Source organism: Dendrobates tinctorius, unplaced genomic scaffold (genome assembly GCF_039654945.1).
Source record: "Dendrobates tinctorius isolate UK_male_01 unplaced genomic scaffold, ASM3965494v1 ptg000129l, whole genome shotgun sequence".
NCBI classification, from domain to species: Eukaryota; Metazoa; Chordata; class Amphibia; order Anura; family Dendrobatidae; genus Dendrobates; species Dendrobates tinctorius.
The window spans coordinates 43,656,338-43,682,390 of record NW_027361797.1 but is presented as its reverse complement, the minus strand read 5'-3'; the positions used below and the strand labels follow the sequence as shown (position 1 = coordinate 43,682,390).

The window sequence follows — 26,053 nt, the reverse complement described above, 5'->3', positions numbered from 1 at the left end:
TGGAGAGCCCCTGTGTGCCTAAACATTGGAGCTCCCCCACAAATGACCCCATTTTGGAAACTAGACCCCCTAAGGAACTTATCTAGATGTGTAGTGAGCACCTTGAACCCTCAAGCGCTTCACAAAAGTTTATGACGCAGAGACGTGAAAATTAAAAAAAAAATTTTTTCCCTCAAAAAATTATTTTTTAGTGCGCAATGTTTTATTTTCACAAGGGTACCAGGATAAATTAGACCCCAAAACATGTGGGGGGGAACCACTGTTTGGGCACACGTCGGGGCTCGGAAGGGAAGTAGTGACATTTTGAAATGCTGACTTTGATGGAATGGTCTGCGGGTGTCATGTTACATTTGCAGAGCCCCTGATGTACCTAAACTGTGGAACCCCCCCACAAGTGACCCCATTTTGGAGACTAGACCCCCCAAGGAACTTATCTAGATGTGTGGTGAGCACCTTGAACCCCCAAGCGCTTCACAGAAGTTTATAACGCAGAGCCGTGAAAATAAAAAATATTTTTTTTTCCACAAAAAAAAAATGATTTTTAGCCAGCAATTTTTTTTTCACAGGGGTAGCAAGATAAATTGGCCCCAAAAGTTGTTGTCCAGTTTGTCCTGAGTACGCTGATACCTCATATGTGGGTGGGGACCACTGTTTGGGTACACGTCGGGGCTCGGAAGGGAAGTAGTGACATTATGAAATGCTGACTTTGATGGAATGGTCTGCGGGCATCATGTTACATTTGCAGAACCCCTGATGTACCTAAACTGTGGAACCCCCCACAAGTGACCCCATTTTGGAAACTAGACCCCCCAAGGAACTTATCTAGATGTGTGGTGAGCACCTTGAACCCCCAAGTGCTTCACAGAAGTTTATAACGCAGAGCCGTGAAAATAAAAAATATTTTTTTTTCCTCAAAAAAAATGATTTTTAGCTAGCAATTTTTTTTTTCACAAGGGTAGCAGGATAAATTGGACCCCAAAAGTTGTTGTCCAGTTTGTCCTGAGTACGCTGATACCCCATATGTGGGGGATGACCACTGTTTGGGTACACGTCGGGGCTCGGAAGGGAAGTAGTGACATTATGAAATGCTGACTTTGATGGAATGGTCTGCGGGCATCATGTTACGTTTGCAGAGCCTCTGATGTGCCTAAACAGTGGAAACCCCCCACAAGTGACCCCATTTTGGAAACTAGACCCCCTAAGGAACTTATCTAGATGTGTGGTGATCACCTTGAACCCCCAAGTGCTTCACAGAAGTTTATAACGCAGAGACGTGAAAATAAAAAATATTTTTTTTTCCTCAAAAAAAAAATGATTTTTAGCCAGCAATTTTTTTTTTCACAAGGGTAGCAGGATAAATTGGACCCCAAAAGTTGTTGTCCAGTTTGTCCTGAGTACGCTGGTGCCCCATATATGGGGGGGAACTATTGTTTGGGCACACGTAAGGGCTCGGAATGGAAGTAGTGGCGTTTTGAAATGCAGACTTTGATGGAATGGTCTGCGGTCGTCAGTACGTTTGCAGAGCCCCTGATGTGCCTAAACAATAGAAACCCCCCACAAGTGACCCCATTTTGGAAACTAGACCTCCCAAGTAACTTATCTAGATGCCTGGTGAGCACTTTGGACCCCCAAGTGCTTCACAGAAGTTTATAACGCAGAGACGTGAAAATTAAAAAAAAATTTTTTTCCACAAAAATATTTTTTTAGCCCCCAATTTTTTATTTTCCCAAGGGTACCAGGAGAAATTAGACCCCCAAAGTTGTTGTGCAATTTTTCCTGAGTACGCTGATACCCCATATGTTGGGGTAAACCACTGTTTGGGCACACGTCGGGGCTTGGAAGGGAGGAAGCACCGTTTAACTTTTTGAACGCAAAATTGGCTGGAATCAATGTTTGCACCATGTCGCGTTTGGTGACCCCCTGATGTGCCTAAACAGTGGAAACCCCTCAATTCTAACTCCAGCCCTAACCCCAACACACCCCTAACCACAGCCCTAACCCCAACACATCCCTAACCCTAATACCCTAACCCCAACAGACCCCGAACCCTAATCCCAACCCTAACCATAACCCTAACCACAAGCCTAACCCTAATTCCAACCCTAACCCTAATTCCAACCCTAACCCTCTTTCCAACCCTAACCCTCTTTCCAACCCTAACCCTCTTTCCAACCCTAACCCTCTTTCCAACCCTAATCCTCTTTCCAACCCTAACTGTCTTTCCAATCCTAACCCTAACCCTCTTTCCAACCCTAACCCTAATTCCAACCCTAACCCTCTTTCCAACCCTAACCCTTTCCAACCCTAACCCTCTTTCCAACCCTAACCCTCTTTCCAACCCTAACCCTCTTTCCAACCCTAACTGTCTTTCCAATCCTAACCCTAACCCTCTTTCCAACCCTAACCCTCTTTCCAACCCTAACCCTCTTTTCAACCCTAACCCTCTTTTCAACCCTAACCCTAACCCTCTTTTTAACCCTAACCCTCTTTTCAACCCTAACCCTCTTTTCAACCCTAACCCTAACCCTAATGGAAAAAAAAAAATAAAAATATTATCTTTATTTTATTAGTTCTGCCTACCTATGGGGGTGATAATCGGGGGGTTTATTTACTTTTTCTTTCATTTTGATCACTGTGAGAGTGATCAAAATGAAAGAATGGAATCTGCAGCCGGCAGATTCGGGCGGGCGCACTGCGCATGCGCCCACCATTTTCAAAGATGGCGGCGCCCATCATCCGGACCCGAGGGACACCGGGAGGGACGGGGGTACACCGGAGGTACCGGGGGGGGGTGAGGGGGGGATCGGAGGCTGGCGGGGAGCAGAGGGAATGGGAGGGGGGCAGATGATAGCGGCGGCAGATCGCCGCTGTCATTCAGTTGCGGGGGGGCGATCGCCGGTGGGGGGGGTGGAATCGGTGTCTCCAGCCATGTCCGATGCTACAGCAGCGTCGGACATGGCTGGATTGTAATATTTCATCAATTTTCATTGATGAAATATTACTATCGCTCTGATTGGCTGTTTCACTTTTAACAGCCAATCAGAGCGATCGTAGCCACGTGGGGGCGAAGCCACGCCCCCTGTGGTGAATTACAAAGCCCCCTGTATCTGCGGGTCGGGTGACCTTTCAGTGACCCCGGTCACCCGACCCGCAGGGGGGCTTTGAAGTCATGACGCCACATAGGCGTCACTGGTCAGATTTGAACCAGGTTTCATGACGCCTATGTGGCGTCATTGGTCGTGAAGGGGTTAAGGGTATTTTATTTTTATTTTATTTTCCCTTTTTTTCATTCCATTTATTCTTTATTTTGCCAATTTTTTTCTTGTATTTCCCAAAAAATTCTTTTTCCTTTTTTCCCCTTTTTTTCCCCCTTTTTTTTCTTTTTTTCTTTTCATTTTTTATCTATTTTTTCAATTTTTTTATTTATTTATTTTTTTATATTTTCCTATTTTACATCATTCATTCAATTACAGTTCATCTCACCCACAGGTCACATTTTATTCCTTTCATTTCTTTTATTTTATTTCATCCTATTTAAGTTTGGACTCCTACACAGCTTAAATTTTATGCATATGTTTATTTATCTTATTTTGCAATAAACCTGTCTGTATGTAACCGATTTATATCTCAACTGCCCAGCCTTTTTATGTGTAACATAGTGCACCTCCCCCTGAGAGGCGTGTGTCCCATTCAAAGTCTCAGCAGCCTCTGCATGTCGTCATTTAATTTTTCCTGACTGCGCTTCACTGCGCATGTGTGGGCAGCCAGCGCCATCTTTTTGGTGGGTAACACTGTGAGACGACACGGCCGTGCTCCATTGCGCACGCGCCGGCGTCTGACCTCACTTCCGGTCACATGACCGGACCGGACAGTATAAAAAGCGCATCTTGCTACTCAGCATCCACTCACTGCCTGGGCACCACTGTGCATACTTCACCCACTGCGCCACCAATTACTGTAAGTACCGTCCCATACAGGGACCACCGCTATACCACCAACTTGAATATGGTAGCAAATCAGGACCATCAATCCTATTCTATACCTAACATATCCCTTTTTCTCCATTCAGCCCTGGCATATTTACTAGTCCACCACCTCCTCAAGGAACAGGATTACCGACAATTTTGGTATTTTTCCCAAAATACACTATACCTTTTTCCTCAATATACACTGGCTATATGCCTAGAAAAACCTTTATAGTCCTTGATAGTCTTTTGTGCACATAACTAGCTACACTGTTTACGCTGGTTAATCTGATCTATTCATTATGCTGTCCATTTATCCTTACTTACAGATTATGCTATCAATCCATTTATGCCTAGCAGTGACATTATCGATTTGGTGAAAGCAGATCCTACACTCTATTTAAAGGGGTATGACCATGTTCCTCCATATTGTTTCTTACATTGTCTTATCTACCGCATTATCTCTCATTCTTACGTCTTGAATATCTCTATATTCTCCCAAATGATTCTAATGCATGTATTCCATTCTCTCTGGATACTATTTGTATAAATTTTGTATAAAGTGTACATTTTTTGATATATTTTTATGTATGTATTTTATTACAGCGACTATTGTGATAAAGGCCGATGTGGCCGAAACGTCGTTAGATGTCGCTTCCTCACCGTCACAAGCAATAAATTTTTTTCACATTAAGCATAACCAGCGTGTGCAGTGACTCTATATTGTCTAGATTGAAAACAGAACAAACCACTGTAACCAATCAACCAAGGTAAAAACAGGAGCTGTAGTACATGGGAGGGTGCTGTGTCCCCCAATGAAGGCTCCAAGAAACAGATTTTAGGGTAAGCAACCCAAAAATCCTGTTTTCTCGTTCGCCTTATTGGGGGACACAGAGACCATGGGACGTCCCAAAGCAGTCCCTGGGGTGGGAAACAAACTTCCATCAGGCCAGTGGACTCACCACCGCTGCCTGCAGAATCCTTCTACCTAGGCTGGCGTCTGCCGAAGCGTAGGTGTGGACTTTGTAGAATTTCACAAACGTGTGAACTGATGACCAGGTTGCAGCTTTGCAAAGCTGTAGCTCGGAGGCTCTGTGGCGTACCGCCCAGGAAGCACCCACTGCCCGGGTAGAGTGCACTCTGATCCCCAGAGGGGCCACTTGATGCTTAACCCGGTAGGCCTCCAAAATTGCCGATCTGATCCAGCGAGCAATAGTAGCTTTGGAAGCCGGGTGACCTTTCCGCGCCCCATCTGGAATGATGAAAAGAGAGTCTGTCTTTCGCAAGGAAGTCGTCCTAGACAGACTCTCATCGCCCTGACCAGATCCAGCTTGTTCAGGGACCGCTCCCGAGGGTGAGTTGAACTCGGACAGAAGGACGGCAGAACAATATCCTCATTGAGGTGAAAGGAGGACACCACCTTCGGAAGAAAAGAGGGCGGAGGCCATAGAACTACCTTGTCCTGGTGAAGTACCAAGAAAGGAGAGCGGCAAGAAAGAGCCGCTAATTACGACACGCGCCGGATGGAAGTGATGGCCACCAGAAAAGCTACCTTCCAAGAAAGGAGAGAAAAGGAAACATCCCTGAGAGGTTCAAAAGGAGAACCTTGCAGAAACTCAAGAACCAAATTAAGATCCCATGGATCCACGGGCGCTCGGTACGGAGGAGCCGTGTGAGCCACACCCTGAAGAAAGGTTTTGACCTGAGGGCGGGAGGCCAACGTCTTCTGAAATAAAATGGACAGCGCCGAAACTTGACCCTTCAAGGAACTGAGAGCAAGCCCCGCATCCAGCCCTGCCTGAAGAAACGCCAGAACGGAAGGGAGCGAATAGCACATGGGCGCGATGTTATTGGCCTCACACCAAGTGAAATAGGCCTTCCAAGTACGGTAATAAATTTTGGAAGATGATGGCTTCCTGGCTCGAATCATGGTATGAATTACTCGACTGGAGAATCCTGCTCATTTCAAAACCTCGGTCTCAACAGCCACGCTGTTAAATTGAGCGGCCGAGAATTGGGGTGGCAAATCGGGCCTTGAGACAGCAGGTCTGCCCTGTCTGGAAGCTTCCAGGGGGCGTCCGCGAGAAGGTTGACAATGTCCGCGAACCAAGACCTTCTGGGCCAATTCGGAGCGATGAGAATAACTGGAATCCCTTCTGCTTTGATCTTCTTCAACAGCTTGGGAAGAAGAGGCAGGGGAGGGAACAGGTAGGGGAGCTCGAACTGCGACCAAGGAATGGCCAGAGCGTCGGCGCCCACTGCGAGAGGATCTCGAGCCCTGGATACAAACTGTGGGACTTTCCTGTTGAGGCGAGAAGCTAGCAGATCTACTTCCGGGGTTCCCCAATGACGGCAAGGCTGAAGAAATACCTCCGGACGTAGGGACCACTCTCCTGCCGCGAGACCTTCGCGGCTGAGAAAATCGGCGGCCCAGTTGTCTACGCCGGGGATGTGTACCGCGGAGATTGTCGGTACCGAAATCTCTGCCCACTGGAGGATCTTGGACACTTCTGCCAGGGCTGAGACACTCCGTGTCCCTCCTTGGCGGTTGACATATGCCACCGCTGTGGCATTGTCTGTCTGAATCCGGATAGGCAGGCCCCTGAGGAGCCTCTCCCAGTGGACGAGAGCCAGATGGAGCGCTCGTATCTCTAGGACGTTGATCTGCAGAGCTGATTCCTGAGTTGACCAACGACCATGAACAGTGTGATTGCGGAACACTGCACCCCAGCCGAGGAGACTGGCATCCATTGTTACAATCTGCCAGTGAATGGGAAGAAAAGACCACCCCAAGAAGATGAGAGGTGACGTCAACCACCAGTTGAGTGACCGCTTGATCCGGCATGAAAGATGAACAGGGCGATCCAGGGACAGAGCCGACCTGTTCCACCTCGACAGAATGGCGTGTTGGAGAGGTCTAGCGTGAAATTGGGCAAAGGGAACTGCCTCTATCGCCGCCATCATCTTTCCCAGGACCCTCACGGTTGTTCGGAGGGACGGAAATCGTGTGGTCTGCAGCGATCGTACATTCTGCTGCAGGGAGAGAATCTTCTCTTGTGGGAGAAAGACCCTTGACCGACGGGTGTCGAACAGTAGGCCCAGAAACACAAGACGTTGAGTAGGAACCAGACAGGACTTTTTTCTGTTGACGATCCACCCGAAATTGGAAAGAGTGTCTAGGACGATCGTCAAACTTAGGAGCGCCTGTTGAAAAGAGGGAGCTTTGATCAGAATATCGTCGAGGTACGGAAAAACAACGAGACTTCTGATCCTCAACAGGGCCATCAACGCAGCCATGATCTTCGTGAAGACTCTGGGAGCGGTGGCGAGACCAAAGGGCAGCGCGACGAACTGGTAATGTTCCTGGCGAACCGCAAAACGCAGGAACTTCTGATGTCCGGAGAAAATGGGAACATGTAGATAGGCATCTTGGATGTCTATTGAACACATGAATTCCTGCTCCTCCATGGAAGCGATTACCGAACGAACCAACTCCATACGGAAGTGGCGAAGACGGACTCTCTTGTTGAGCCGCTTGAGATCCAAGATGGGTCGGACCGCCCCGTCTTTTTTCGGCACCACGAATAGGTTTGAATAAAACCCTGTGAACGGCTCCGATTCGGGAACGGGCACAATCACCCCGGAACTGAGGAGAGAGGCGATGGCCACAAAGAACCCCGGGATCAAGGCTGGATCTTTTGGAGGACGGGATTCGAAGAAACAATCCCATGGAAGAGAGACGAACTCTATATTGTATCCTGACGATACAACCTCCCTGACCCAAGCGTCCTCTACTGAGGCCAACCAGACGTCCTTAAAGAACAAGAGTCGACCTCCCAATTGGAATGGACCCTCGGGAGTCCGAGGATAGTCATGCTGATGTGGACCGTCCAGATCCGGATCTGGATGGTCTGCCCTGTGAAGAGTGGGATTGCCATGAGGGAGTGGGTCTGAAGGAAACCTTCTTCCTATCTTGGCGTGCCTGCGGTCTTTGTTGGTTGGAGGAGGTCTCCGCCGTATTGAAACGGCGGTAAGGCCTCTTTCACACTTCAGTTTTTTACAATCAGTCACAATCCGCCATGTTTTGACAAAAATGGATCCTCAATTTTTTTTTGAGGATCCGTTTTTTTTCCCCATTGACTTGCATTAATGGCGGATTGTGATGGATTGCTGTCCGTTGCATCCGTTTTTTTTGAGGATCCGCCAAAAGTTGCTGTCCGTCACCATCCTCAAAGATTTCAAAACGGAGCTTGTAACGTTTTTTCCTCTGGCGGATCCTCCAGACACTCATTTAACCCGAAATTCTTTCTAAGTGCAAAAAAAAATCAATATCTATCTATCTATCTCTCTCTCTCTCTCCTCATTTTCAGGATCCGTCTGAAAATTCTCTGACTTTTTGGCGGATTTGAACTGATGCAAAAAAACTGAAGTGTGAAAGAGGCCTAAGCCCGAAAGGGTCGAAACTGACGCCTTAGTGGAAGTCTGCGAGGCTTGGACTGAGGCAGGAGAGAACTCGTGCCTCCGGTGGCGTCCTTAATAATCTGGTCCAATTGGGATCCAAAGAGGCGCACTCCCTGAAAAGGCAGATTAGTAAGAGACTTTTTTGAAGACAAGTCCGCCTGCCAGGCCTTGAGCCAAATTGTTCGTCGGATTGCCACTACGTTGCTTGACGCCTGAACTGCGCAGCATGCGGCATCCAAAGAAGCAGAGAGCAGATAATCCCCCGCATGGGAAATCTGATTGGCGAGATCGGCCAATCGATCTGGTTGTGCTTTCTCTAGGATGCCCTGACGAAGATCCTCTGCCCAAGTAGCTATGGTCTTTGCTGCCCAAGATGAAGCAAAGATTGGGCATACCGCCGTCGAAGCCGCTTCGAAGGCAGACTTCGCTAGGGATTGTATAATCCTATCATTAGAATCCTTTAGATTCGCCACACCTGAAAGCGGGAGAACCGTGTTATTAGAAAGTCTGGACACGGACGGGTCCACCGAGGGAGAGGCAGACCAGTTGTCTGTGAGCTCTTTAGCAAACGGGTACAGTACGCCGAGACGCTTTCCTCTTTGAAAGAGTCTGGTTGGAGCTTCTCTTTCCCCGTTAAAAATCTTTCCAAACTTGAAATGAAAAGGAAATACCCTGGAGGGTGTTTCCTCCTGTCTGAACGAAACCTCCTGATCTGAGGATTTCGCAGGGGAGTCAGAGATTTCGAAGGTGTGGTTAATCGCCGCAATGAGGTTCTGTACTGTAACCTTCATTCCCGCTCTACAATCCCTTCAAAAGACATATCTGAGAACGCTTCACCTGACTCGGGTGAGGAGGCACGGGAGGGCGACTGCTGGGAAGGACTAGGTGCAGATGAGGGGCCAGGAGAGGATTCCGGCCAGAGATCCTGCCTGGGCCTTTTGCGGCTTCTGCTAGCTGGCTCAGATGGAATGTCTTGTGACCTGCTGGACCCTGCAGAAGTGACCAGGGGCAACTTATCAAGAACGGCCACTAGGGACTGAGACACCCTGGTGAGGTCTGCCACAGATTGTGAAAGAGACGAGGCCCATCCAGGAATGGGTGGTTCGCTTTCACGTGGCGCAATAGGTGGTTCCTGGACGGGGTCATGCTGAACGGGATTGCTGCAGTCCAGGCAGATGGGAGTTGGCTGACCTGAGGGAAGTTTGCGATTGCAAGAGGAGCACGCGAAGAACTGGACTAGGGTGCCCGTGGGGACTGGCGGACGGCCACGATCAGACTTAGAATTAGACATGGTGAAGGAAGAGAAGATGAAAACCTGCGGAAATGCCGGAAGGTTGGGGGACAGAAAGGCAGAGTAGGGTGTCAGTCTGCAGTTGCAGAAGTACTCACGGTCTGGTGACCCCGAAAGAGATGTATTAGGCTCTTGCAACTGGCCAGGGACCGACAGGGAGCGCTGGCCTCTGCTTTTAGTCTCCGGCTGTCAGGCTGCAAAGATGGCGACAGCCCGATGTAAGGAAGCAAAAGCGCGGTTTCTGTGCAAGAAGAAAGGTGGAGCTAATCGCCTCCACCAGAGGGAAAACCCGTCCCCCCCCTTCCCAGCCACAAGCCTGAAGAGGCGGTGGGAGGGCTTAGGAACGGGCCGGCCTATGATACTTAACGGGGGCAAGGATACCGGCGGTGGGGTGAAGGCCCGCACCGCAACTGGGCCCAAAAGAGATGCGGCGACTGGGAGGCGCAAGCAGCTGATAACCTGCGGCGCTACTTTGGCGCCGCAACCAGGCGTCTCTGTGATCTTCCTGTTCCGGTCCAATAAAGGTACCTTCTGTATCCCACGCTGTCTGTTCATCTTCTCCGTCTTCGCGCCTCGTCCAACCGACAGGCTCTGGTGGGCGAGTGGGTGGGAGGCAGGGGGCAAGGACCATCCGAATTCGCTGGCACGTCACCTGTGCTGAGCCCGTGGTCCGCCCGGAGAACTATGAGTATACGGGGTGGCAGTACACGCCGTACTCATAGCCTCTTTGTGGGGGTACAGTTGTGACTGTTCACACTGTATCCCTCCTAAGACCTGAAAAGGAACGACGCACATCGAGGTAGATATGGGTCCAATGAAGGACCCGTGTCCACCTCCTACTGACACTAAGCTAAAACTGAGGAATTCCCTGCCGGTCGGTGGGGTGTACACTGCGGAGGAGGAGCTAACCTTTTTTTGTGCATAGTGTCAGCCTCCTAGTGGCAGCAGCATACACCCATGGTCTCTGTGTCCCCCAATAAGGCGAACGAGAAAAATGCTTGAGTTCCAGCAGCTGCATGTCTCACGGCTGTTCGACAGCCGCAACACAAGCAGGGATTGCCTAACAAACAGACATTCCCTGCATGTGTTGCTAGTGTTGAATGGCTGTGGCATAATTTTCAAGAACACCAAAATACTTGATTAGGGCACGAGCATGCTCAGACAACACCTTATTCCAGCACGCTCGCTCATCACTAATGAGGACCCGCCATGGTTTACTTATACAGGTTATTTACTTGCAGATACCAACATGATGGCTGCCATGTTATGCCCTGGCGCTTTATGCTATTTTCTACCTACCCTGAATAAGCAGCGCACTACATCTATTGCGCAGGCAAGCTAAAGCCGCAGATGACATAAAGGAATTTTCTTCGCCATATGCTACTTTTTATTATTTTAAAAAATGAGTTCACGGTAGTCTTAAAAAAAAAAAAAAAAAAAGGCTTATATTCACCTACTGGACCTCAACGTTCGTTACTACTAATGCCAGTGTCACTGATTGATTCCTTACCCTTCTGGCATGTCACCACTGTAACCGATCAGCAGCTACAGATTGGCTGCAGTGGTCACATGCCATCTGAGCAGGAAGAGAGAATACTGAAGTCCACCAGTGGCCTCTGACTGGATATAGCAGTTAGGCGACATCACCCACTAGAAGAAATAGCAAGATGGGTGGGTGACAGCAGCTGTGATACCAGGGAGCGGAGAAGTGATTTTTTCAAAATATTATTTTAAGACCACCATGGACCCATTTTTAAAACAAACATAACAGTGGAAAATCCCTTAAAGAGATATTCCCATCTCCAAGATCCTATCCCAATATGTAGTAGGTGTAATTGTAATAATATTAGCATATACCTCCAATTACAATTGTAGTATAGTTCTTCTGATTAGCTATGCCACTTTCCCAATGTGCAGGGAATTCCAGTAGGTTAGGTATCCATGGTTATGACTACTGATACAGTGACCGTTAGTTGCCAGTGGTCGTAACCATGGAAACCTTAGCTACTGCAATGCCCTGCACATGGGGTAAGCGACATAGCGAATCAGAAGAACTATACTACATTTCTAATTGAAGGTATTTGCTAATATTATTACATCTACCACATATTGGGATAGGATCTTGGAGATGGGAATACTGTTTTAAAGTCAAGTTCATACAGGGAGAGACTTCTAATCCTCTAGTAGACGCTTTGCATAGTTTTGATCCGTAAAGTGGCTGCACCTTGATCAAACAGTGGAGCCTGTGTGTCTCTCCCCCCCCCCCCCCCCAAAAAAAAAAAAAAAACCTAACTATGTAAATCACGCACATACCTTTCCCTGCAACGAGACGGTCCAAATAGACAGCCGCCCCACAGGTTCATCAGTGATTTCCCATCCTCCAACGGATATGTCATTAAAGGGATCTGGTAACTGATCTTTCTCGATATGCGAGGAAATCTAATAGGTGAATGAAAGGAATTAGCTCCTCGGTGCGTATTGCCAGGGAGTGCGGCCTACACGATTACAAGATAGGATTATATATTTATAACAGATGCTATTATGTCATTACAGCGATTGGGTGGAAAACTGCAATTTATTATTAGTAGTATTATTAGCAAAAGTATTGGCGCCCAGTTTGGTGGACCGAGGTAGCAGGACCATGGTTCACGTCTCACCGGCAATCCTGCCGCTTACTGGAACATCACTGTGCCTCCCATGTCATGATATACCGTGAGATATAGTGACTCAGCCTCACACCCCGTCATGATGTAGCAGGGGTCTAGTAAGCAGAAGAGGCGCCCAAGATGCCAGGCAGAAGCTTTTCGGCACAGAAATGAATCCTGCCCTGATCCGGCTGTCAAGGATTTGGACCCATAGAGAACGCGCATAGTGGCAGCGCGCATGCTCGCCCACCAAGCCACACAAGCATCTCTACCCGATTCTATTCAATTATCTTATCAATTTGTCTTTAAATCTGGATATTTTACATATACCAAGCCAAGGAGTCATAGTGTAAAGCTCACGCGATACTACATGTGTAATAGAACATGTACCTTTGCCCAGGTGTTTCTAGACTTGTATTGTCTGTACCGGATCCATCTTCTGCGCCGCACGCAAGAATTCCACTTCTTATCCTTTGTGTATGTTGCAGGGAAATCTATAGCATAAGTCCATCCCTGCAAAGAGTATGTAAAGAAAGGTGTGATGGTTTGACGTGACACAGCAAGAAATCAGCCAAATTCTAAAATGTATCAAATCTTTTAACAGATTAATGATGATACAGGTGCAGAAAGTTCTGTGTGGTCCTCTAAAGAAAGACAAAGACAATACAAGAAGACTTTTAAAGCTTAAATAGACTAGCTGACCTTACAGGAGGTTCTCCGGAGACTAGCCAGCCTTACGGGAGGTTCTCCGGAGACTAGCCGACCTTACGGGAGGTTTTCCGGAGACTAGCCGACCTTACGGGAGGTTTTCCGGAGACTAGCCGCCCTTACGGGAGGTTCTCCGTAGATTAGCCGCCCTTACGGGAGGCTCTCCGCAGACTAGCCGCCCTTACAGGAGGTTCTCCGTAGATTAACCGCCCTTACAGGAGGTTCTCCGTAGATTAGCCAACCTAACATGAGCTTCTTCGAGTAGTCGACCTTACAGGAGGTTCTCTGTAGACTAGCCGACCTTTAAGGGGGGTCTCTGTAGACTAGCCGACCTTTAAGGGGGGTCTCTGTAGACTAGCCGACCTTTATGGAGGCTCTCTGTAGACTAGCCGTCCTTACAGGAAGTTCTCTGCAGACTAGCCGTCCTTACAGGAGCTTCTCCGTAGACTAGCCCACCTTACAGGAGGATCTTTGTAAACTAGCCGACCTTTAAGGGGGTTCTCTGTAGACTAGCCGAAATTTAAGGAAGTTCTATGTAGACTAGCCATCCTTACAGGAGCTTCTCCGTAGACTAGCCGACCTTACAGGAGGTTCTCCGTAGACTAGTCGACCTTACAGGAGGTTCTCTGTAGACTAGCCGACCTCACAGGAGCTTCATCGCAGACTAGCCGCCTTTACAGGAGCTTCTCCGCAGACTAGCCGAACTTACAGGAGCTTCTCTGTAGACTAACTGACCTTACAGGAGGTTCACTGTAGACTAGCCGACCTTACAGGAGGTTCTCTGCAGACCGGCCGACCTTTAAGGAGGTTCTCTGCAGACCGGCCGACCTTTAAGGAGGTTCTCTGTAGACTAACCGACCTTACAGGAGGTACTCTGTAGACTAGCCGACCTTGCAGGAAGCACCCAACAGATTAGCTGCCCTTACAGGAGGTGCTTCGTAGACTAGCTGCCCTTACAGGAGGTTCTCTGCAGACTAGTCATCCTCACATGAAGTTCTCCACAGACTAGTCGCCCTTACAGGAGGTTCTCCGCACACTAGCCGCCTTTACAGGAAGTTTCCTGTAGACTGGCATAGCTTACAGGACGTTCTATACAGACTAGTAGACCTTACATGAATAGTTGTGCCACTTCCCCAACAGAGAAACCGGCACTGTATTATGTCTATTCTGTATAAGATGTGATCTTTTACAGCTGTTTGCAGTTTTTCACATGGGTCACTTACCCCTTTCTCTGTGTGTTCTCCTCCTATATTCTCATCCACGTACCAATCGGACTCCCACTCCCAGTGCGAAGAGGGTAGATTAAAGCTGTCTAGAGGTTGGTGTCTGAATCCCGTGACATCGCTCCACTGCCAGCGGTCACTAGGTAATAGCCTCTCACCAAAGCCATCCACGGGATTCCAGCGCTGTAAACACCAACAGAATAAAGAGTGTGTAATTAAAGGGATAGTCCTATTGTGTAAAGGCATATATTGTGTAACGTGGGAGACATGTGACCAATCACATTCTCCTTACAATAACTACGGTATGCTGCATCATCCTCGGCGCCTCTTCTGATTCGTAGGCCCGATGCAATGTCATGCGCGCAGCACGCCAGAACAATGGGCCTACGTATAAGAACGTATAACACGCCTGCCAGACGACTTCACTGCTCTCAAACAAGCTACAATTGCCTTCAAATCAGCCCTCACCTCTGCTAAACAGACCTATTTCACAAACCTTGTATCTTCATTATCCCACAAACCAAAACAACTGTTCAGCACATTTAACTCTCTCCTCCGCCCACCACTGCCACCTCCAACTCCCCTCATCTCTGCCGAGGACTTTGCCACCTACTTCAAAAACAAGATCGACCAACAAGGCAAACCTTTACTGTTCCACCACCCCTATCACTCCACATACCAGACCTCTGCCCTTCCCTAATAACCTCTCTCTCCAACATCACTGAAGGAGAGCTTACTCATCTCCTTTCCAAATCACACCTCATCACCTGTGCACTTGACCCCATCCCTTCCCACCTGCTCCCCAACCTCAATAACACACTCATCCTAGCCCTAACCCATCTCTTCAACCTATCGCTATCTTCTGGTACCTTCCCCTCTGCCTTCAAACATGCCACCATCACACCCATCCTCAAAAAATGAACCTTCACCCAACTGCTATGCCCAGCTATCGCCCCATATCACTGCTCCCATTTGCTTCCAAACTCCTTGAACAGCATGCCCATGCTCAACTTTCCTCCCACCTCTCATCTAACTCCCTCCTTGACATCCTGCAATCTGGCTTCCGCCTCCACCACTCCACTGAAACTGCCCTGACCAAAATTACTAATGACTTACTCATAGCCAAAGCTAACAGACAGTTCTCCATCCTTCTCCTTCTCGACCTGTCCTCAGCCTTCGACAGTCGACCCCTGCCTACTGCTACAGATTCATTCTTCCCTTGGCATCAAAGACCTTGCCCTGTCCTGGATTGCTTCATACCTTTCTGACCGCACATTCAGCGTTTCCCACTCCCACACTACCTCCTCATCCCGCCCCCTCTCTGTTGGAGTCCCCCAAGGCTCTGTCCTGGGGCCCCTACTTTTTTCAATCTATACTCTGGCCTAGGACAACTCATAAAGTCCCAAGGCTTCCAGTACCACCTGTATGCAGATGATCTACCTCTCTGGCCCAGATGTCACCTCTCTGCTGTCCCAAATCCTGGAGTGTCTATCAGCCATATCCTCCTTTTTCACCTCTCGCTTTCTAAAACTCAATGTAGACAAAACTGAACTCATTATCTTTCCTCCATCTCACGTATCTTCCCTACCCGTTCTATCTATTATGGTAAACGGCATCACGCTCTCTCCCGCACCTGAAATCCGCTGCCTCGGAGTAACTCTCGACTGTGCCCTGTCCTTCAAACCACACGTCCAAACTCTTGCCACCTCCTGCCGCCTCCAACTCAAAAATATTTCCAGAATCCGTCCCTTCCTCAGCCCTCAATCTACTAAAACTCTTGTACATGCCCTCATCATCTCCCGCCTTGACTACTGCAACACTCTCCTCTGTGGCCTCCTTGCTAACTCTCTTGCACCACTCCAGTCTGTCCTCAATTCTGCTGCCCGACTAATCCACCTCTCTCCTCGCTACTCCCCTGTCTCTCCCCTCTGCAAATCCCTCCACTGGCTCCCAATTCCCCAACGAATCCAGTTCAAACTACTAACACTGACCTACAAAGCCATCCACAACCTTTCCCCTCCCTATATCTCTGAACTAATCTCCCAATATCTTCCCTCACTAAATCTTCGATCCTCCCAAGACCTCCTACTCTCCTCCACACTTATTGTTCCTCACACAACCGCCTCCAAGACTTCTCCCGAATATCCCCCATCCTCTGGAATTCCATGCCTCAACACGTCCGATTATCCACCACCCTCGGATCCTTCAAACGGAACCTGAAAACCCATCTTTTCAGGAAAGCCTACAGCCTGCAATAACCATTCTGCCGCCTCACCACCGCCCGAGCCGCCGCCTCATCACCACCAGAGCTGCTGCACCCCCCGACCTTCTGTCTCTTCCCCACTATCACATAGATAGTGGTCCGCAAGGACAGGGTCCTCTCCCCTCTGTACCAGTCTGTCATTGTAAATTTGTTTACTGTTAACGATATCTATAAGTTTGTATGTAACCCCCCTTCTCATGCACAGCACCATGGTATTAATGGCGCTATATAAATAATAATAATAATAATAATAATAATAATAATAACAACCTACTTGGCTTGGATGGATGATTTTCGAAGCTCTAGTGAGTATTGTAATCTAATGCTGGAGGCAAACCCCCCTGAGGTTAACTGAAAACATCAGGTTGAGTGGTGGACTTGGTCGGGTGGGTACTCCTTCCCGCCCCTTTTTTTTTTTTTTTTGCCTCTCTTGGCTCCATTACTCATTTCCCCCCCACTCTCTTTTTTCGCTTCAACTGCTCTTCTTCTTCTTCCTCTGCTCTTTCTTTCCTATACTGTTTGTTAAAAGTTTAACAATGAAAGACCCTCCGAATTGACCTCTACTACCGGCTCCCTGAATTTTAAGGACTCGTGGACGATTGTCTTGGTCGGGAGTTAAGTTGTATTGCTTGTATTCGTTCGTCTACTTGTCTGGTTTCAATTATTATGTTATTATTATTATTGTGCATTTATATAGCGCCATTTCTTCCATGGCGCTTTACATGTGAAAAGGGGAATATAAACAAGTATAATAAACATGTGTAAGACAAGGGACACACAAGTACATAAGGAGAGGGGGCCCTGCCCGCGAGGGCTCACAGTCTACAGTTAACCTGGATTTCGTTGTAAATCTTTAAATAAAGAATTATAAAAAAAAATAAGAAGAAGACAAGGCGCTAGGGATTGCGGCAAGTAGCAATCACTAGCTGGGACTTGTAGTGCATGACGCTAGAGGTCCATACCTGATTCTCATACGTCTCTTCTTGGTATCGGATTGGTAAGTCACTGGCATGGACGTAGACATATATCTGATGGCTACAGGCGACTCCCCAGCAGCAGGCCTGAACGGCAGAAACGCGCTTGAACTCCAGCTGTCCGTCCTTACACAGTTCCCATTGTTGCCCTTCTGTGGAGAGCGTGTATACCTTGCCCCAAATATCAGACGCCCACACTATGGTACTTGGCATTCTCCTGGCCAAACACAAAAAGGGAAATTAATTGGTGAAAAGACAGAAAGTTACCGAGATCAGTCAACAGCAATCTGCACCTTACCCTATAAAAAAAAGAAATCTGATTTTCTTTAAGGTACTGTCACACTTAGCGATGCACCAGCGATCCCGACCAGCGATATGATGCGGTCAGGATCGCTGGTGCATCGCTAAGTGGTCGCTAGTGAGCTGCCACACAGGCAGATCTCACCAGCGACATCGCAGGGGTCGGGGGTCGCTACTTACCTGTCAGACGAGGCGATCCTGACGTCCTCCCGCCCGGCTCCACGCGTCGCTCGTCGGCGCCACAGGAAGCACCGCAGGAAGCTGACGACGAGAAATGGCCCAGGACGTTCTCGCGCAATGAGCGATAACCAGCGGGGGAGCGGTCGGAGGTAAGTATCAGACATAGCGATATCGCTAGCAATATCGCTGCTGCGTCACAAAAACCAGTGACGTTATAGTGATATTGCTAGCGATATCGCTTAGTGTGACAGGCCCTTTATAGGATATTATTATAACCCCTCCCCACTATGGCCAGTTTTCATTTTTAACTTTGATTTTTTCTTCCCTCCTTCGAAGAGTCATAGTTTTTTCAGCAGTATAAACCATGTAAGTTTTTTTTTCTTTTTATGGGACAAGTTTTAGCTCGACACCATTCACTTTACCGGGTCGGCACGATCATAATCATGCTAAACTTGCTTACGTTTTTTTTTTTTCCTCCATTTAAATGGCAATAAAAAAATTAAATCTTGATTTGTGTCCCCATATTCTAAGTCTCATAACTTTTTTTTATCATTTTCCCAGGGCCTGTTTTTTTTTCTGTGCCAAGCTGTAGGTTTAATTGGGAAGATAGTCTTTTATTGCATTTCTTTTTTTTTTTTAATAAGGGGGTTGTGCAAAACTGAAAAACAAAAATTTGGACAATTTTTTATTTTTTTTTGCTTTACGGGGTTGCAAATAATTATATAGCTATACAACTATGTGTTGCACTTCTATCAGGAATGGGTTAAAAAAGGCGCGTATACTCTATATACTACTCGATTGTATTGTCCGTGCGTTTTACATGGGAACATTCCCCCCCCCCCCCCCCCGCAAAATAATTTAACAATTTTCACGTCGCTACACTTTTCAGCTGCGCCGTGGCCATTTCATTGCTGAAACCGGAGGGTCCTACCCCAACAGGACCCTTCCCAGCTCTGGAAATACTCTGCACCTTCAGATGAGAATGGAGTACGGAGCGAGGCTGTCTGATTCGTCCAGGTTGCTGAGTGTACAGCTGCTCCTATCACCGCTGCTTGTTCAGGGTCTGCACACAGCACACACCGATGATCTGCATCCTGGCAGGTGCCATCTATACCCCAGGCACCGTACAGTAATCTGATCCAGGAATATGAGCTCTGCCGGCGCGCGGTTCTAGACCTTAGCAAGACACAGGCGGTAACTCAAGATGAGTGCAAAACGCGGAACGCAAACGTCAGCACAGGTATAGATATAGGCGGAAGCAGCAATGTTTGCTAGGTCTGGGAGTAAGCAAAAACAAAGTCATTTGTAGTAGAGTTGTTCTAAAAAATGCTATAAATTGGAAAAAAAAACAAGGAAAAAAAAAAAAAACACATCTTTAGCCTGTTTTTTTCTTTTGATCATTATTCCCCTTTGCGTCTTTATTAAAGGTTATTATATATGTGATCATATGTGTTGTTGCTTTTTTTATGTTCATAATGTTATGTTGGAGGGGTTTTGAGTTTCCAGATGTTCCTGGCCGATATGTAAAATGTGGTCGGATTTCGCTGTTTGGGCACTTCAGGGGCTCTGTCAATGTGACGTGGCCCCCCGCAACCCATTCCAGCAAATCCGCACTCCAACATCACGTAAAGTCGCTCCTAAGCCCTGCCGTGTGCCCGAAAAGTATTTTCTGTCTACATATGTGGTATCCATGTAGTCAGTAGAAAATGTGTATAAATGATGTGGTCCATTTTCTCTTATTACCCCTTGCGAAAAATTTAAAATTTGGGGATAAAGCAACATTTTACTGAGTGCCGTTTTGCATTCTTTGAGGCCCAGTGCAGTTTTTAAAGGGAATCTGTGACCTCATTTTTCCGATATAAGATGCGGCCACCGCTATCAGGGGCTTATCTACAGCATTCTGTAATGTTGTAGATAAGCCCCCGATGTAACCTGAAAGATAAGAAAAACAAGTTAGATTATACTCACCCCGAGGTCCGGTCCGATGGGTGTCACGGTCCGGCGCCTCCCATCTTCTAGCGATGACGTCTTCCTTCTTACTTCTGCCGCGGCTCCTGCGCAGGCGTACTTTATCTGTCCTATTGAGGGCAGAGCAGAGTACTGCAGTGCGCAGGCGCCGGACCTCTGTGACCTTTCCCGGCGCCTCCGCACTGTAGTCCATAGTCCTTTACTCTTGTTTACTTTTCTGACAAGGTCACTTCAAAAATTGAGGTAGTCCCTACAAATATAGGTATTGTAACTTTAGTTGAAAAAAAAAAAAAGAAAAATTGCTGCAAAATTTTGTAACGTTCCATCATCATAACAAAAGAAAAGGAGGTTTCAAAAACTACGCGAACGTAAACTACACAGATGGTAAATGTTGCATCAAAATTCGACTTTTCAAAACTACTAATTTTTCTCTGTTTTTGTCAAATTTTAGAAATGTTCACAAAGAAAATGCAAATTATAGCGATCTAAATTTACAACTGACAAAGTGCAATGCATCACAAAAAAAAACAAAAAAAACCTGAGAATCACTGGGATTGGTGGATGAATTCTGGAGTTTTTCCCCCATAGTGAGATACTGAGGCTGGCCGGATTTAGCATCAATGCGGCAAAATGTATAGTAAAGAGATTGCAAAGCGCGTGGTCTTGGCCGAGGATACCCGCCACCTTGGAGGTGACCGAAAACTTGGCAACAAGCTATAAACTTATGGAATCAAAGGGGTATTCTTAAGTTTGAAAATGATCCTCTATGTTAACTTTCCAATCGCTGAGGATATGACAGCTGAAGACCCCAGAGTTCATGGAAACTGGGGCTCTCCAGAGAGGAGCGGTGATCGATCATGCGAACTACAGCTCCATTCACTCTCAATGGGAACGCCGGAGGTTGACGAGCGCTGCAATCAGATGGTTCCATTCACACAGGGCTCTTCAGTGCCCCGATTCTTGGGACCTCTGCCCCCTAGAGATCAGAAAGATATTCTCTTGCCCCATCTTAAACTTGGGAACACCCCTTTAAAAAACCCCTGATCTTAAGAACAGAGAAGATTTTCAGCAAATTGTAAAGTTTTTTTTGCAGTTTTAGCCATGTAATAAGACGAGACAACTCCTTTAACACCTGTTGGAAAGACGAATCTGACATTGCTGACTGGCTGGCATCTATGAGGATACGAGAAGACAAATATATCATTGCCCTGGATGCTTTGTCATGATGCAATATAGGGAAGACCGAGGCTTGGCAGAGGAGACGGCGCAGTGAATTGCACTTCTAATTTACCACTTTCACTTCCTATAAATTATGTTAGAACAGAAGCCCGGTGTGCTGCATTACCGTGCAGACGTCATACCGCTATACTACAGGTTTCACATCCGTGCTTTTCAGTTTGAGATGTGCGGAAGGTCTGTATGTCTCTTGACCTGAACTCATGGGTTTGCATGCGGCTCTTGGGTTTGAGTCAGGAGACTCGCAGTCTATCCGTACCCAGACGTAAGACACTGATGCATCAAACCGGGCAGTAGTGTCGACGTAATTATGCGATCATGCTGCCATACGCGGATCATGGTGGTCCAGCCGCAAGGACCTTATGATCACAAGGGCTGCTGAAGTGCAAGTACTCTGCAGAGGACCCTAACCAAGACGGGACGCGGCTATTTGGTGACTTTGGCCAAAGATCAGTATGGCGATGATACAGTTGTGTGAAAGTGTTTGCCCCTTCCTGATTTCCTATTCTTTTGCACGTTTGGCACACTTAAATGTTTCAGATCACCACACAAAATGTAAAGTATTAGACAAAGATTACACAGCATGATGTCTAGCTTTTAAGGAGCTTTTGGTCTAATTTACTGTGTCAGGCAGGTCCTATTTAAGTGATTTCTTGATTGAGAGCAGGTGTGGCAGTAATCAGGAATGCGTGTGGCTAGGGATTTTGAACTCAGCTCCCCAAAGATATGATAAACTACAGTTAATTATCTTTTAAGGTGGGGGTCAAATCACTTTTTCATACAGGGCTCTGTAGGTTTGGATTTCTTTTTCCATTAATAATAAAGACCTTCATTTAAAAACTACATTTTGTGTTTACTTATGTAATATTTTTATTTGTTTGGTGATCTGAAACATTTAAGTGTGCAAAAGAATACAAAATCAGGAAGGGGGCAAACACTTTTTCACACCACCGTCCGGCAAGTTCTGTTGACACACAAGTCACAAGAGATACAAAGCTGCTGGAATTTTTATGACATGGGACCACCATAATCCATGGGTCGCTCTCACTCACTAGGCTGCGATGGGGCATCACCAGCACGCCATCTTTGACCACGTGATGTGCGATAACATCAAAATCACGTACACGGCCAGCCTAAATGAGGCCACACTGCTGAATCTTAACAGTTCCTGGCCCGACACAAGAAAAATCCAGAAGCCATAAAGTGTCACATCCCGTTCATCTAACAACTGGTGGGGGGGTCTCAATAGTCCGACCCCCTATTGATCAGCAACCATTTGGAACTGATCCGGTAAAGAAAAAAAATGGATCCTTTTCAAATGAAACAAAAAAACATATTGACGGATCCGTCTTCCATAGACTTCAATGTTAAAAAAAAGCAAGTACAGTAATCTGAGCATATGGAGCTGCAGTGTAAAGCATGGGGGAAGGTCAAACAAACTGAACAGAACCAAACTACTTCAGACTGTCACCAAAACTAAGCTAAGGTACCGTCACTGACCTAATGAGTTTGTAGATGCTGTTCAACAAAGTGTGGGGGGGGGGGATAAAGTCCACTAAGGGGACAATCAGAAGAACATGCTGTGGTTTAATAAAAAATGCTAATCTTTTTGAAAATAGTACAAATACCACATAGTTCCGACCTTTGGTACCTGCCGATCAGACCATAAATGCAGGACCTGTGGAAAGGATCTGTGGACCTGTGGAAAGGATCTGTGGACCTGTGGAAAGGATCTGTGGACCTGTGGAAAGGATCTGTGGACCTGTGGAAAGGATCTGTGGAACTTCCTCCTTCTGCAGCTTATTGCAGGTAAAAGCCATACAAAAGGGTATAGCCGCTTAAGACCCTGGCCTATTTTAGCGTTTCTGATGGCAGGAATATTTTCTTTATCATGTCCCTGCATTTGGAGAGCCATTTTTTTTTCTACCTATTTTTTTTTATTGGGACATAATGAATATTGGTTAATTTTTTTTTTCTTTTTAAGTTTGTGCCGTTTACCATGCAACATAAATAATGTGTTACCTTTAGTTTATGGATAAGGTCGTGTTCACACATTCAGTACCCTGAGGTCATCTGATGACTCCAGGTTACGGTGGCCTGTAAGATCCAGCTACAGGCAGGGTCCTACAGGCGCAGTCAGCGAGACACTGACCAGTCTCATGCACTGCAGTAGACCAGTATTGCAGTGTTTGAGGCCGGAGATCAAAGTGAAAATTATACATGTCTCACAGTGAAACGTCGTGAAAAAGTGAAAAGAAAATATGTAATAAGGCACAAAGAAAAAAAAAGTGCACAAAAATCACAAAAAAAAAAAAAAAAGATATAAACCTGGTATTGCTGTAATCGCACCGACCTGAAGAATAACGTTGTCTAATTACTTTCACTGCACGAGAAACGGCGTAAAAATAAAAATAAGAACTATTATAGTACTGCGGTCTGTTTGTTCATTCTACCTCACTAAAATTGGAATAAGGCTCACAACTATCCTGCGCTCTCCGCTGAGCACTTCTGTCCAGGTTTCTGTGTGAATGCACCAAAAATGCAATTCAGACAAAACCCTGGACAGAAACACATCGCTGTGTTATGGTCACTTCGCTTTCCCAAAAAAAATGGAATAAAAAAAAAAAAAAAAAAAGTCAGAAAAGTCGTATGAAACGTATGAAACCTCAAAATGGTAAAATCTTTAGCAAAAATAAATAAATAAATATATGTATATATATATATATATATATATCCATAGCTGAAGAGGGTGGCGTTGCCCGGGTATAGTAACTAACTGTGGTTGGTAGTTATAACAAATTATAATGAACATATATATATATATATATATATATATATATATATATATATATATATATATATATATATATATAAAACTGAGTGCCACACTCACTCTAATATCCCACATCATCCCGTCAGAGCCAGCATGGTCAGGTTGCCGCTGTTACACAGATTAAAATGATACCTGGGTTGGAGAAATCTGTCTTGTGTTTCTTTTTTTAATCGGTGTTCGAATTTTTAAAGGGAATCTGTCACCCCTTTTTTGAGATATCATATAATGATATCATTCAGTTGTGTGTCACATAAGGATTCTCTTAGTACTTTTGCTTCCCCCTGACCCCGCACCTTTCATGCATAAATACCTTTTTTTATAAACTGCCGCTGTCCGGTCCGATGGGCGGGGCTTATTCATCTGCTCCCCCCTCACTGTCTGGTTCTACGCATTTCTTCTTGTGTAGAGCAAGACAGGGAGGGGGGGAGCAGGTGAATAAGCCCCGCCCATCGGACCGGACAGCGGCAGTTTATAAAAAAGGTATTTATGCATGAAATGTGCGGGGTCAGGGGGAAGCAAAAGTACTAAGAGAATCCTTATGTGACACACAACTGAATGATATCATTATATGATATCTCAAAAAAGGGGTGACAGATTCCCTTTAAGTTAATAAGATGCCTCATGCCAGACAAAGAGACGTTCCTGATACTGGGCTCCCCCTGCAGTCTGTGTCAGAAGGTGTTCTGTGTATCTAATCCTCTCCTGTGTGATACTGACTGCTGATCCGTGTATCTAATCCTCTCCAGTGTGATACTGACTGCTGAGCTGTGTATCTAATCCTGTCCTGTGTGATACTGACTGCTGATCCGTGTATCTAATCCTATCCTGTGTGTTACTGGGCTCCCCCTGCAGTCTGTGTCAGAGGATGGTCTGTGTTGGCACGGTAAGAACTTGTGTTATTTCCAGCTTTACAGAAGGACGATAACACCATAGAAATGATAAGAATAATAGGCCTCAGTTACCACAACTGTCTGCAAGGAAAACTGTTGCTCATAGCAACCAATCACAGCTCAGCTTTCAGCTTTTAAACAGCTCTGGTGAAATGAAAGATGCTTCGTGATTGGTTGCTATGGGCGACACAGGCAGTGTAACCTGTTGTGGTCAAGAAGATGTGCCTATGAAATAGATATATTAGATATTTATTATATGGGGCTTTGCGTGGGGCTATGTGGAGTGGGTGGGGCTGGATACACACACATACACTCATTTTTATATATATATAGATTATGGGACAAAAATAAAAATAAAGTTATAGCTCAGAGAAGAAGGGGAGGAAAAAGCGCAGAGGGGCATAAGCCCGGGGCCGGCGGGGGTTATCGGATAATGGCGGCCCGCACTTTTTGATGACAGATGCATTAAACTGCATGTAAGAGCCCACCATATGGCGGTATAACACATGGACATCCCCTTGAAGGATGGGGCGGTGCTATGTATTGGAGCTGGGGGTCTCTTCTCCCCCCATAAAACACAGAAGCCTATACAGCCCTCCAAAAGTGGTGTAAGTACCCAGAGTGTCCAGGAGGGGCGCATCCTCATTAACCCCTCCCACTCCAAGGTCTCCACAATGACCCCAGTAGGACGTCCTGTAAAGGCTGTCACGGATGGCTGTACCCGTAGGGCCGCCGCTTACCTTGCCGCCCCTGGCCCCCGGTATAATGACACGTAGCAGGGCGGCCCCGGTGACCCGCACACACATCGGGGATGTTGACACAGCGCAGTATCGCTCTGCAGCTTCTCCCCTCCCTTCCCCCGGCGCAGACACGTGGGTGGGAAAGCTCCGAGCTGCGAGCTCTGCTATTGGCTGCTTCTGTGTCGACCTGCGCTGTGATTGGTGGAGAGAAGCCCTACGTCAAATTAGATGACAAAAACAGCAGCGCAGTCAGGTTGTGGCCGGCAGAGAGGAGAGAGGAGAGTCTGAGGGCCGGGGAGGAGGACATGGCTTCAGCCTCCTCTGAGGGGACGTTTTGAGGCTTCATCCTCCTCTGAGGCGAACTCCCCCCAACTAT

The 26,053-nt window shown here is 46.8% G+C and overlaps 1 protein-coding gene across 1 annotated transcript in view; it reads right to left on the bottom strand.

Annotated features, from left to right (window-relative positions):
* The window catches only part of TECPR1 (tectonin beta-propeller repeat containing 1), a 109,765-nt gene extending 83,937 nt beyond the window's left edge, over positions 1-25,828 (bottom strand). The window contains exons 1-5 of the mRNA XM_073543058.1: positions 25,678-25,828; positions 17,519-17,747; positions 14,294-14,476; positions 12,753-12,875; positions 12,031-12,156 (exon numbers count right to left, since the gene is read on the bottom strand). Of these exons, the coding sequence (XP_073399159.1) occupies positions 12,031-12,156; positions 12,753-12,875; positions 14,294-14,476; positions 17,519-17,743 (657 nt within the window). The 5' untranslated portion in view covers positions 17,744-17,747; positions 25,678-25,828. The remainder of the gene's footprint in view (positions 1-12,030; positions 12,157-12,752; positions 12,876-14,293; positions 14,477-17,518; positions 17,748-25,677) is intronic.
* Between the last annotated feature and the right edge of the window lie 225 nt (positions 25,829-26,053).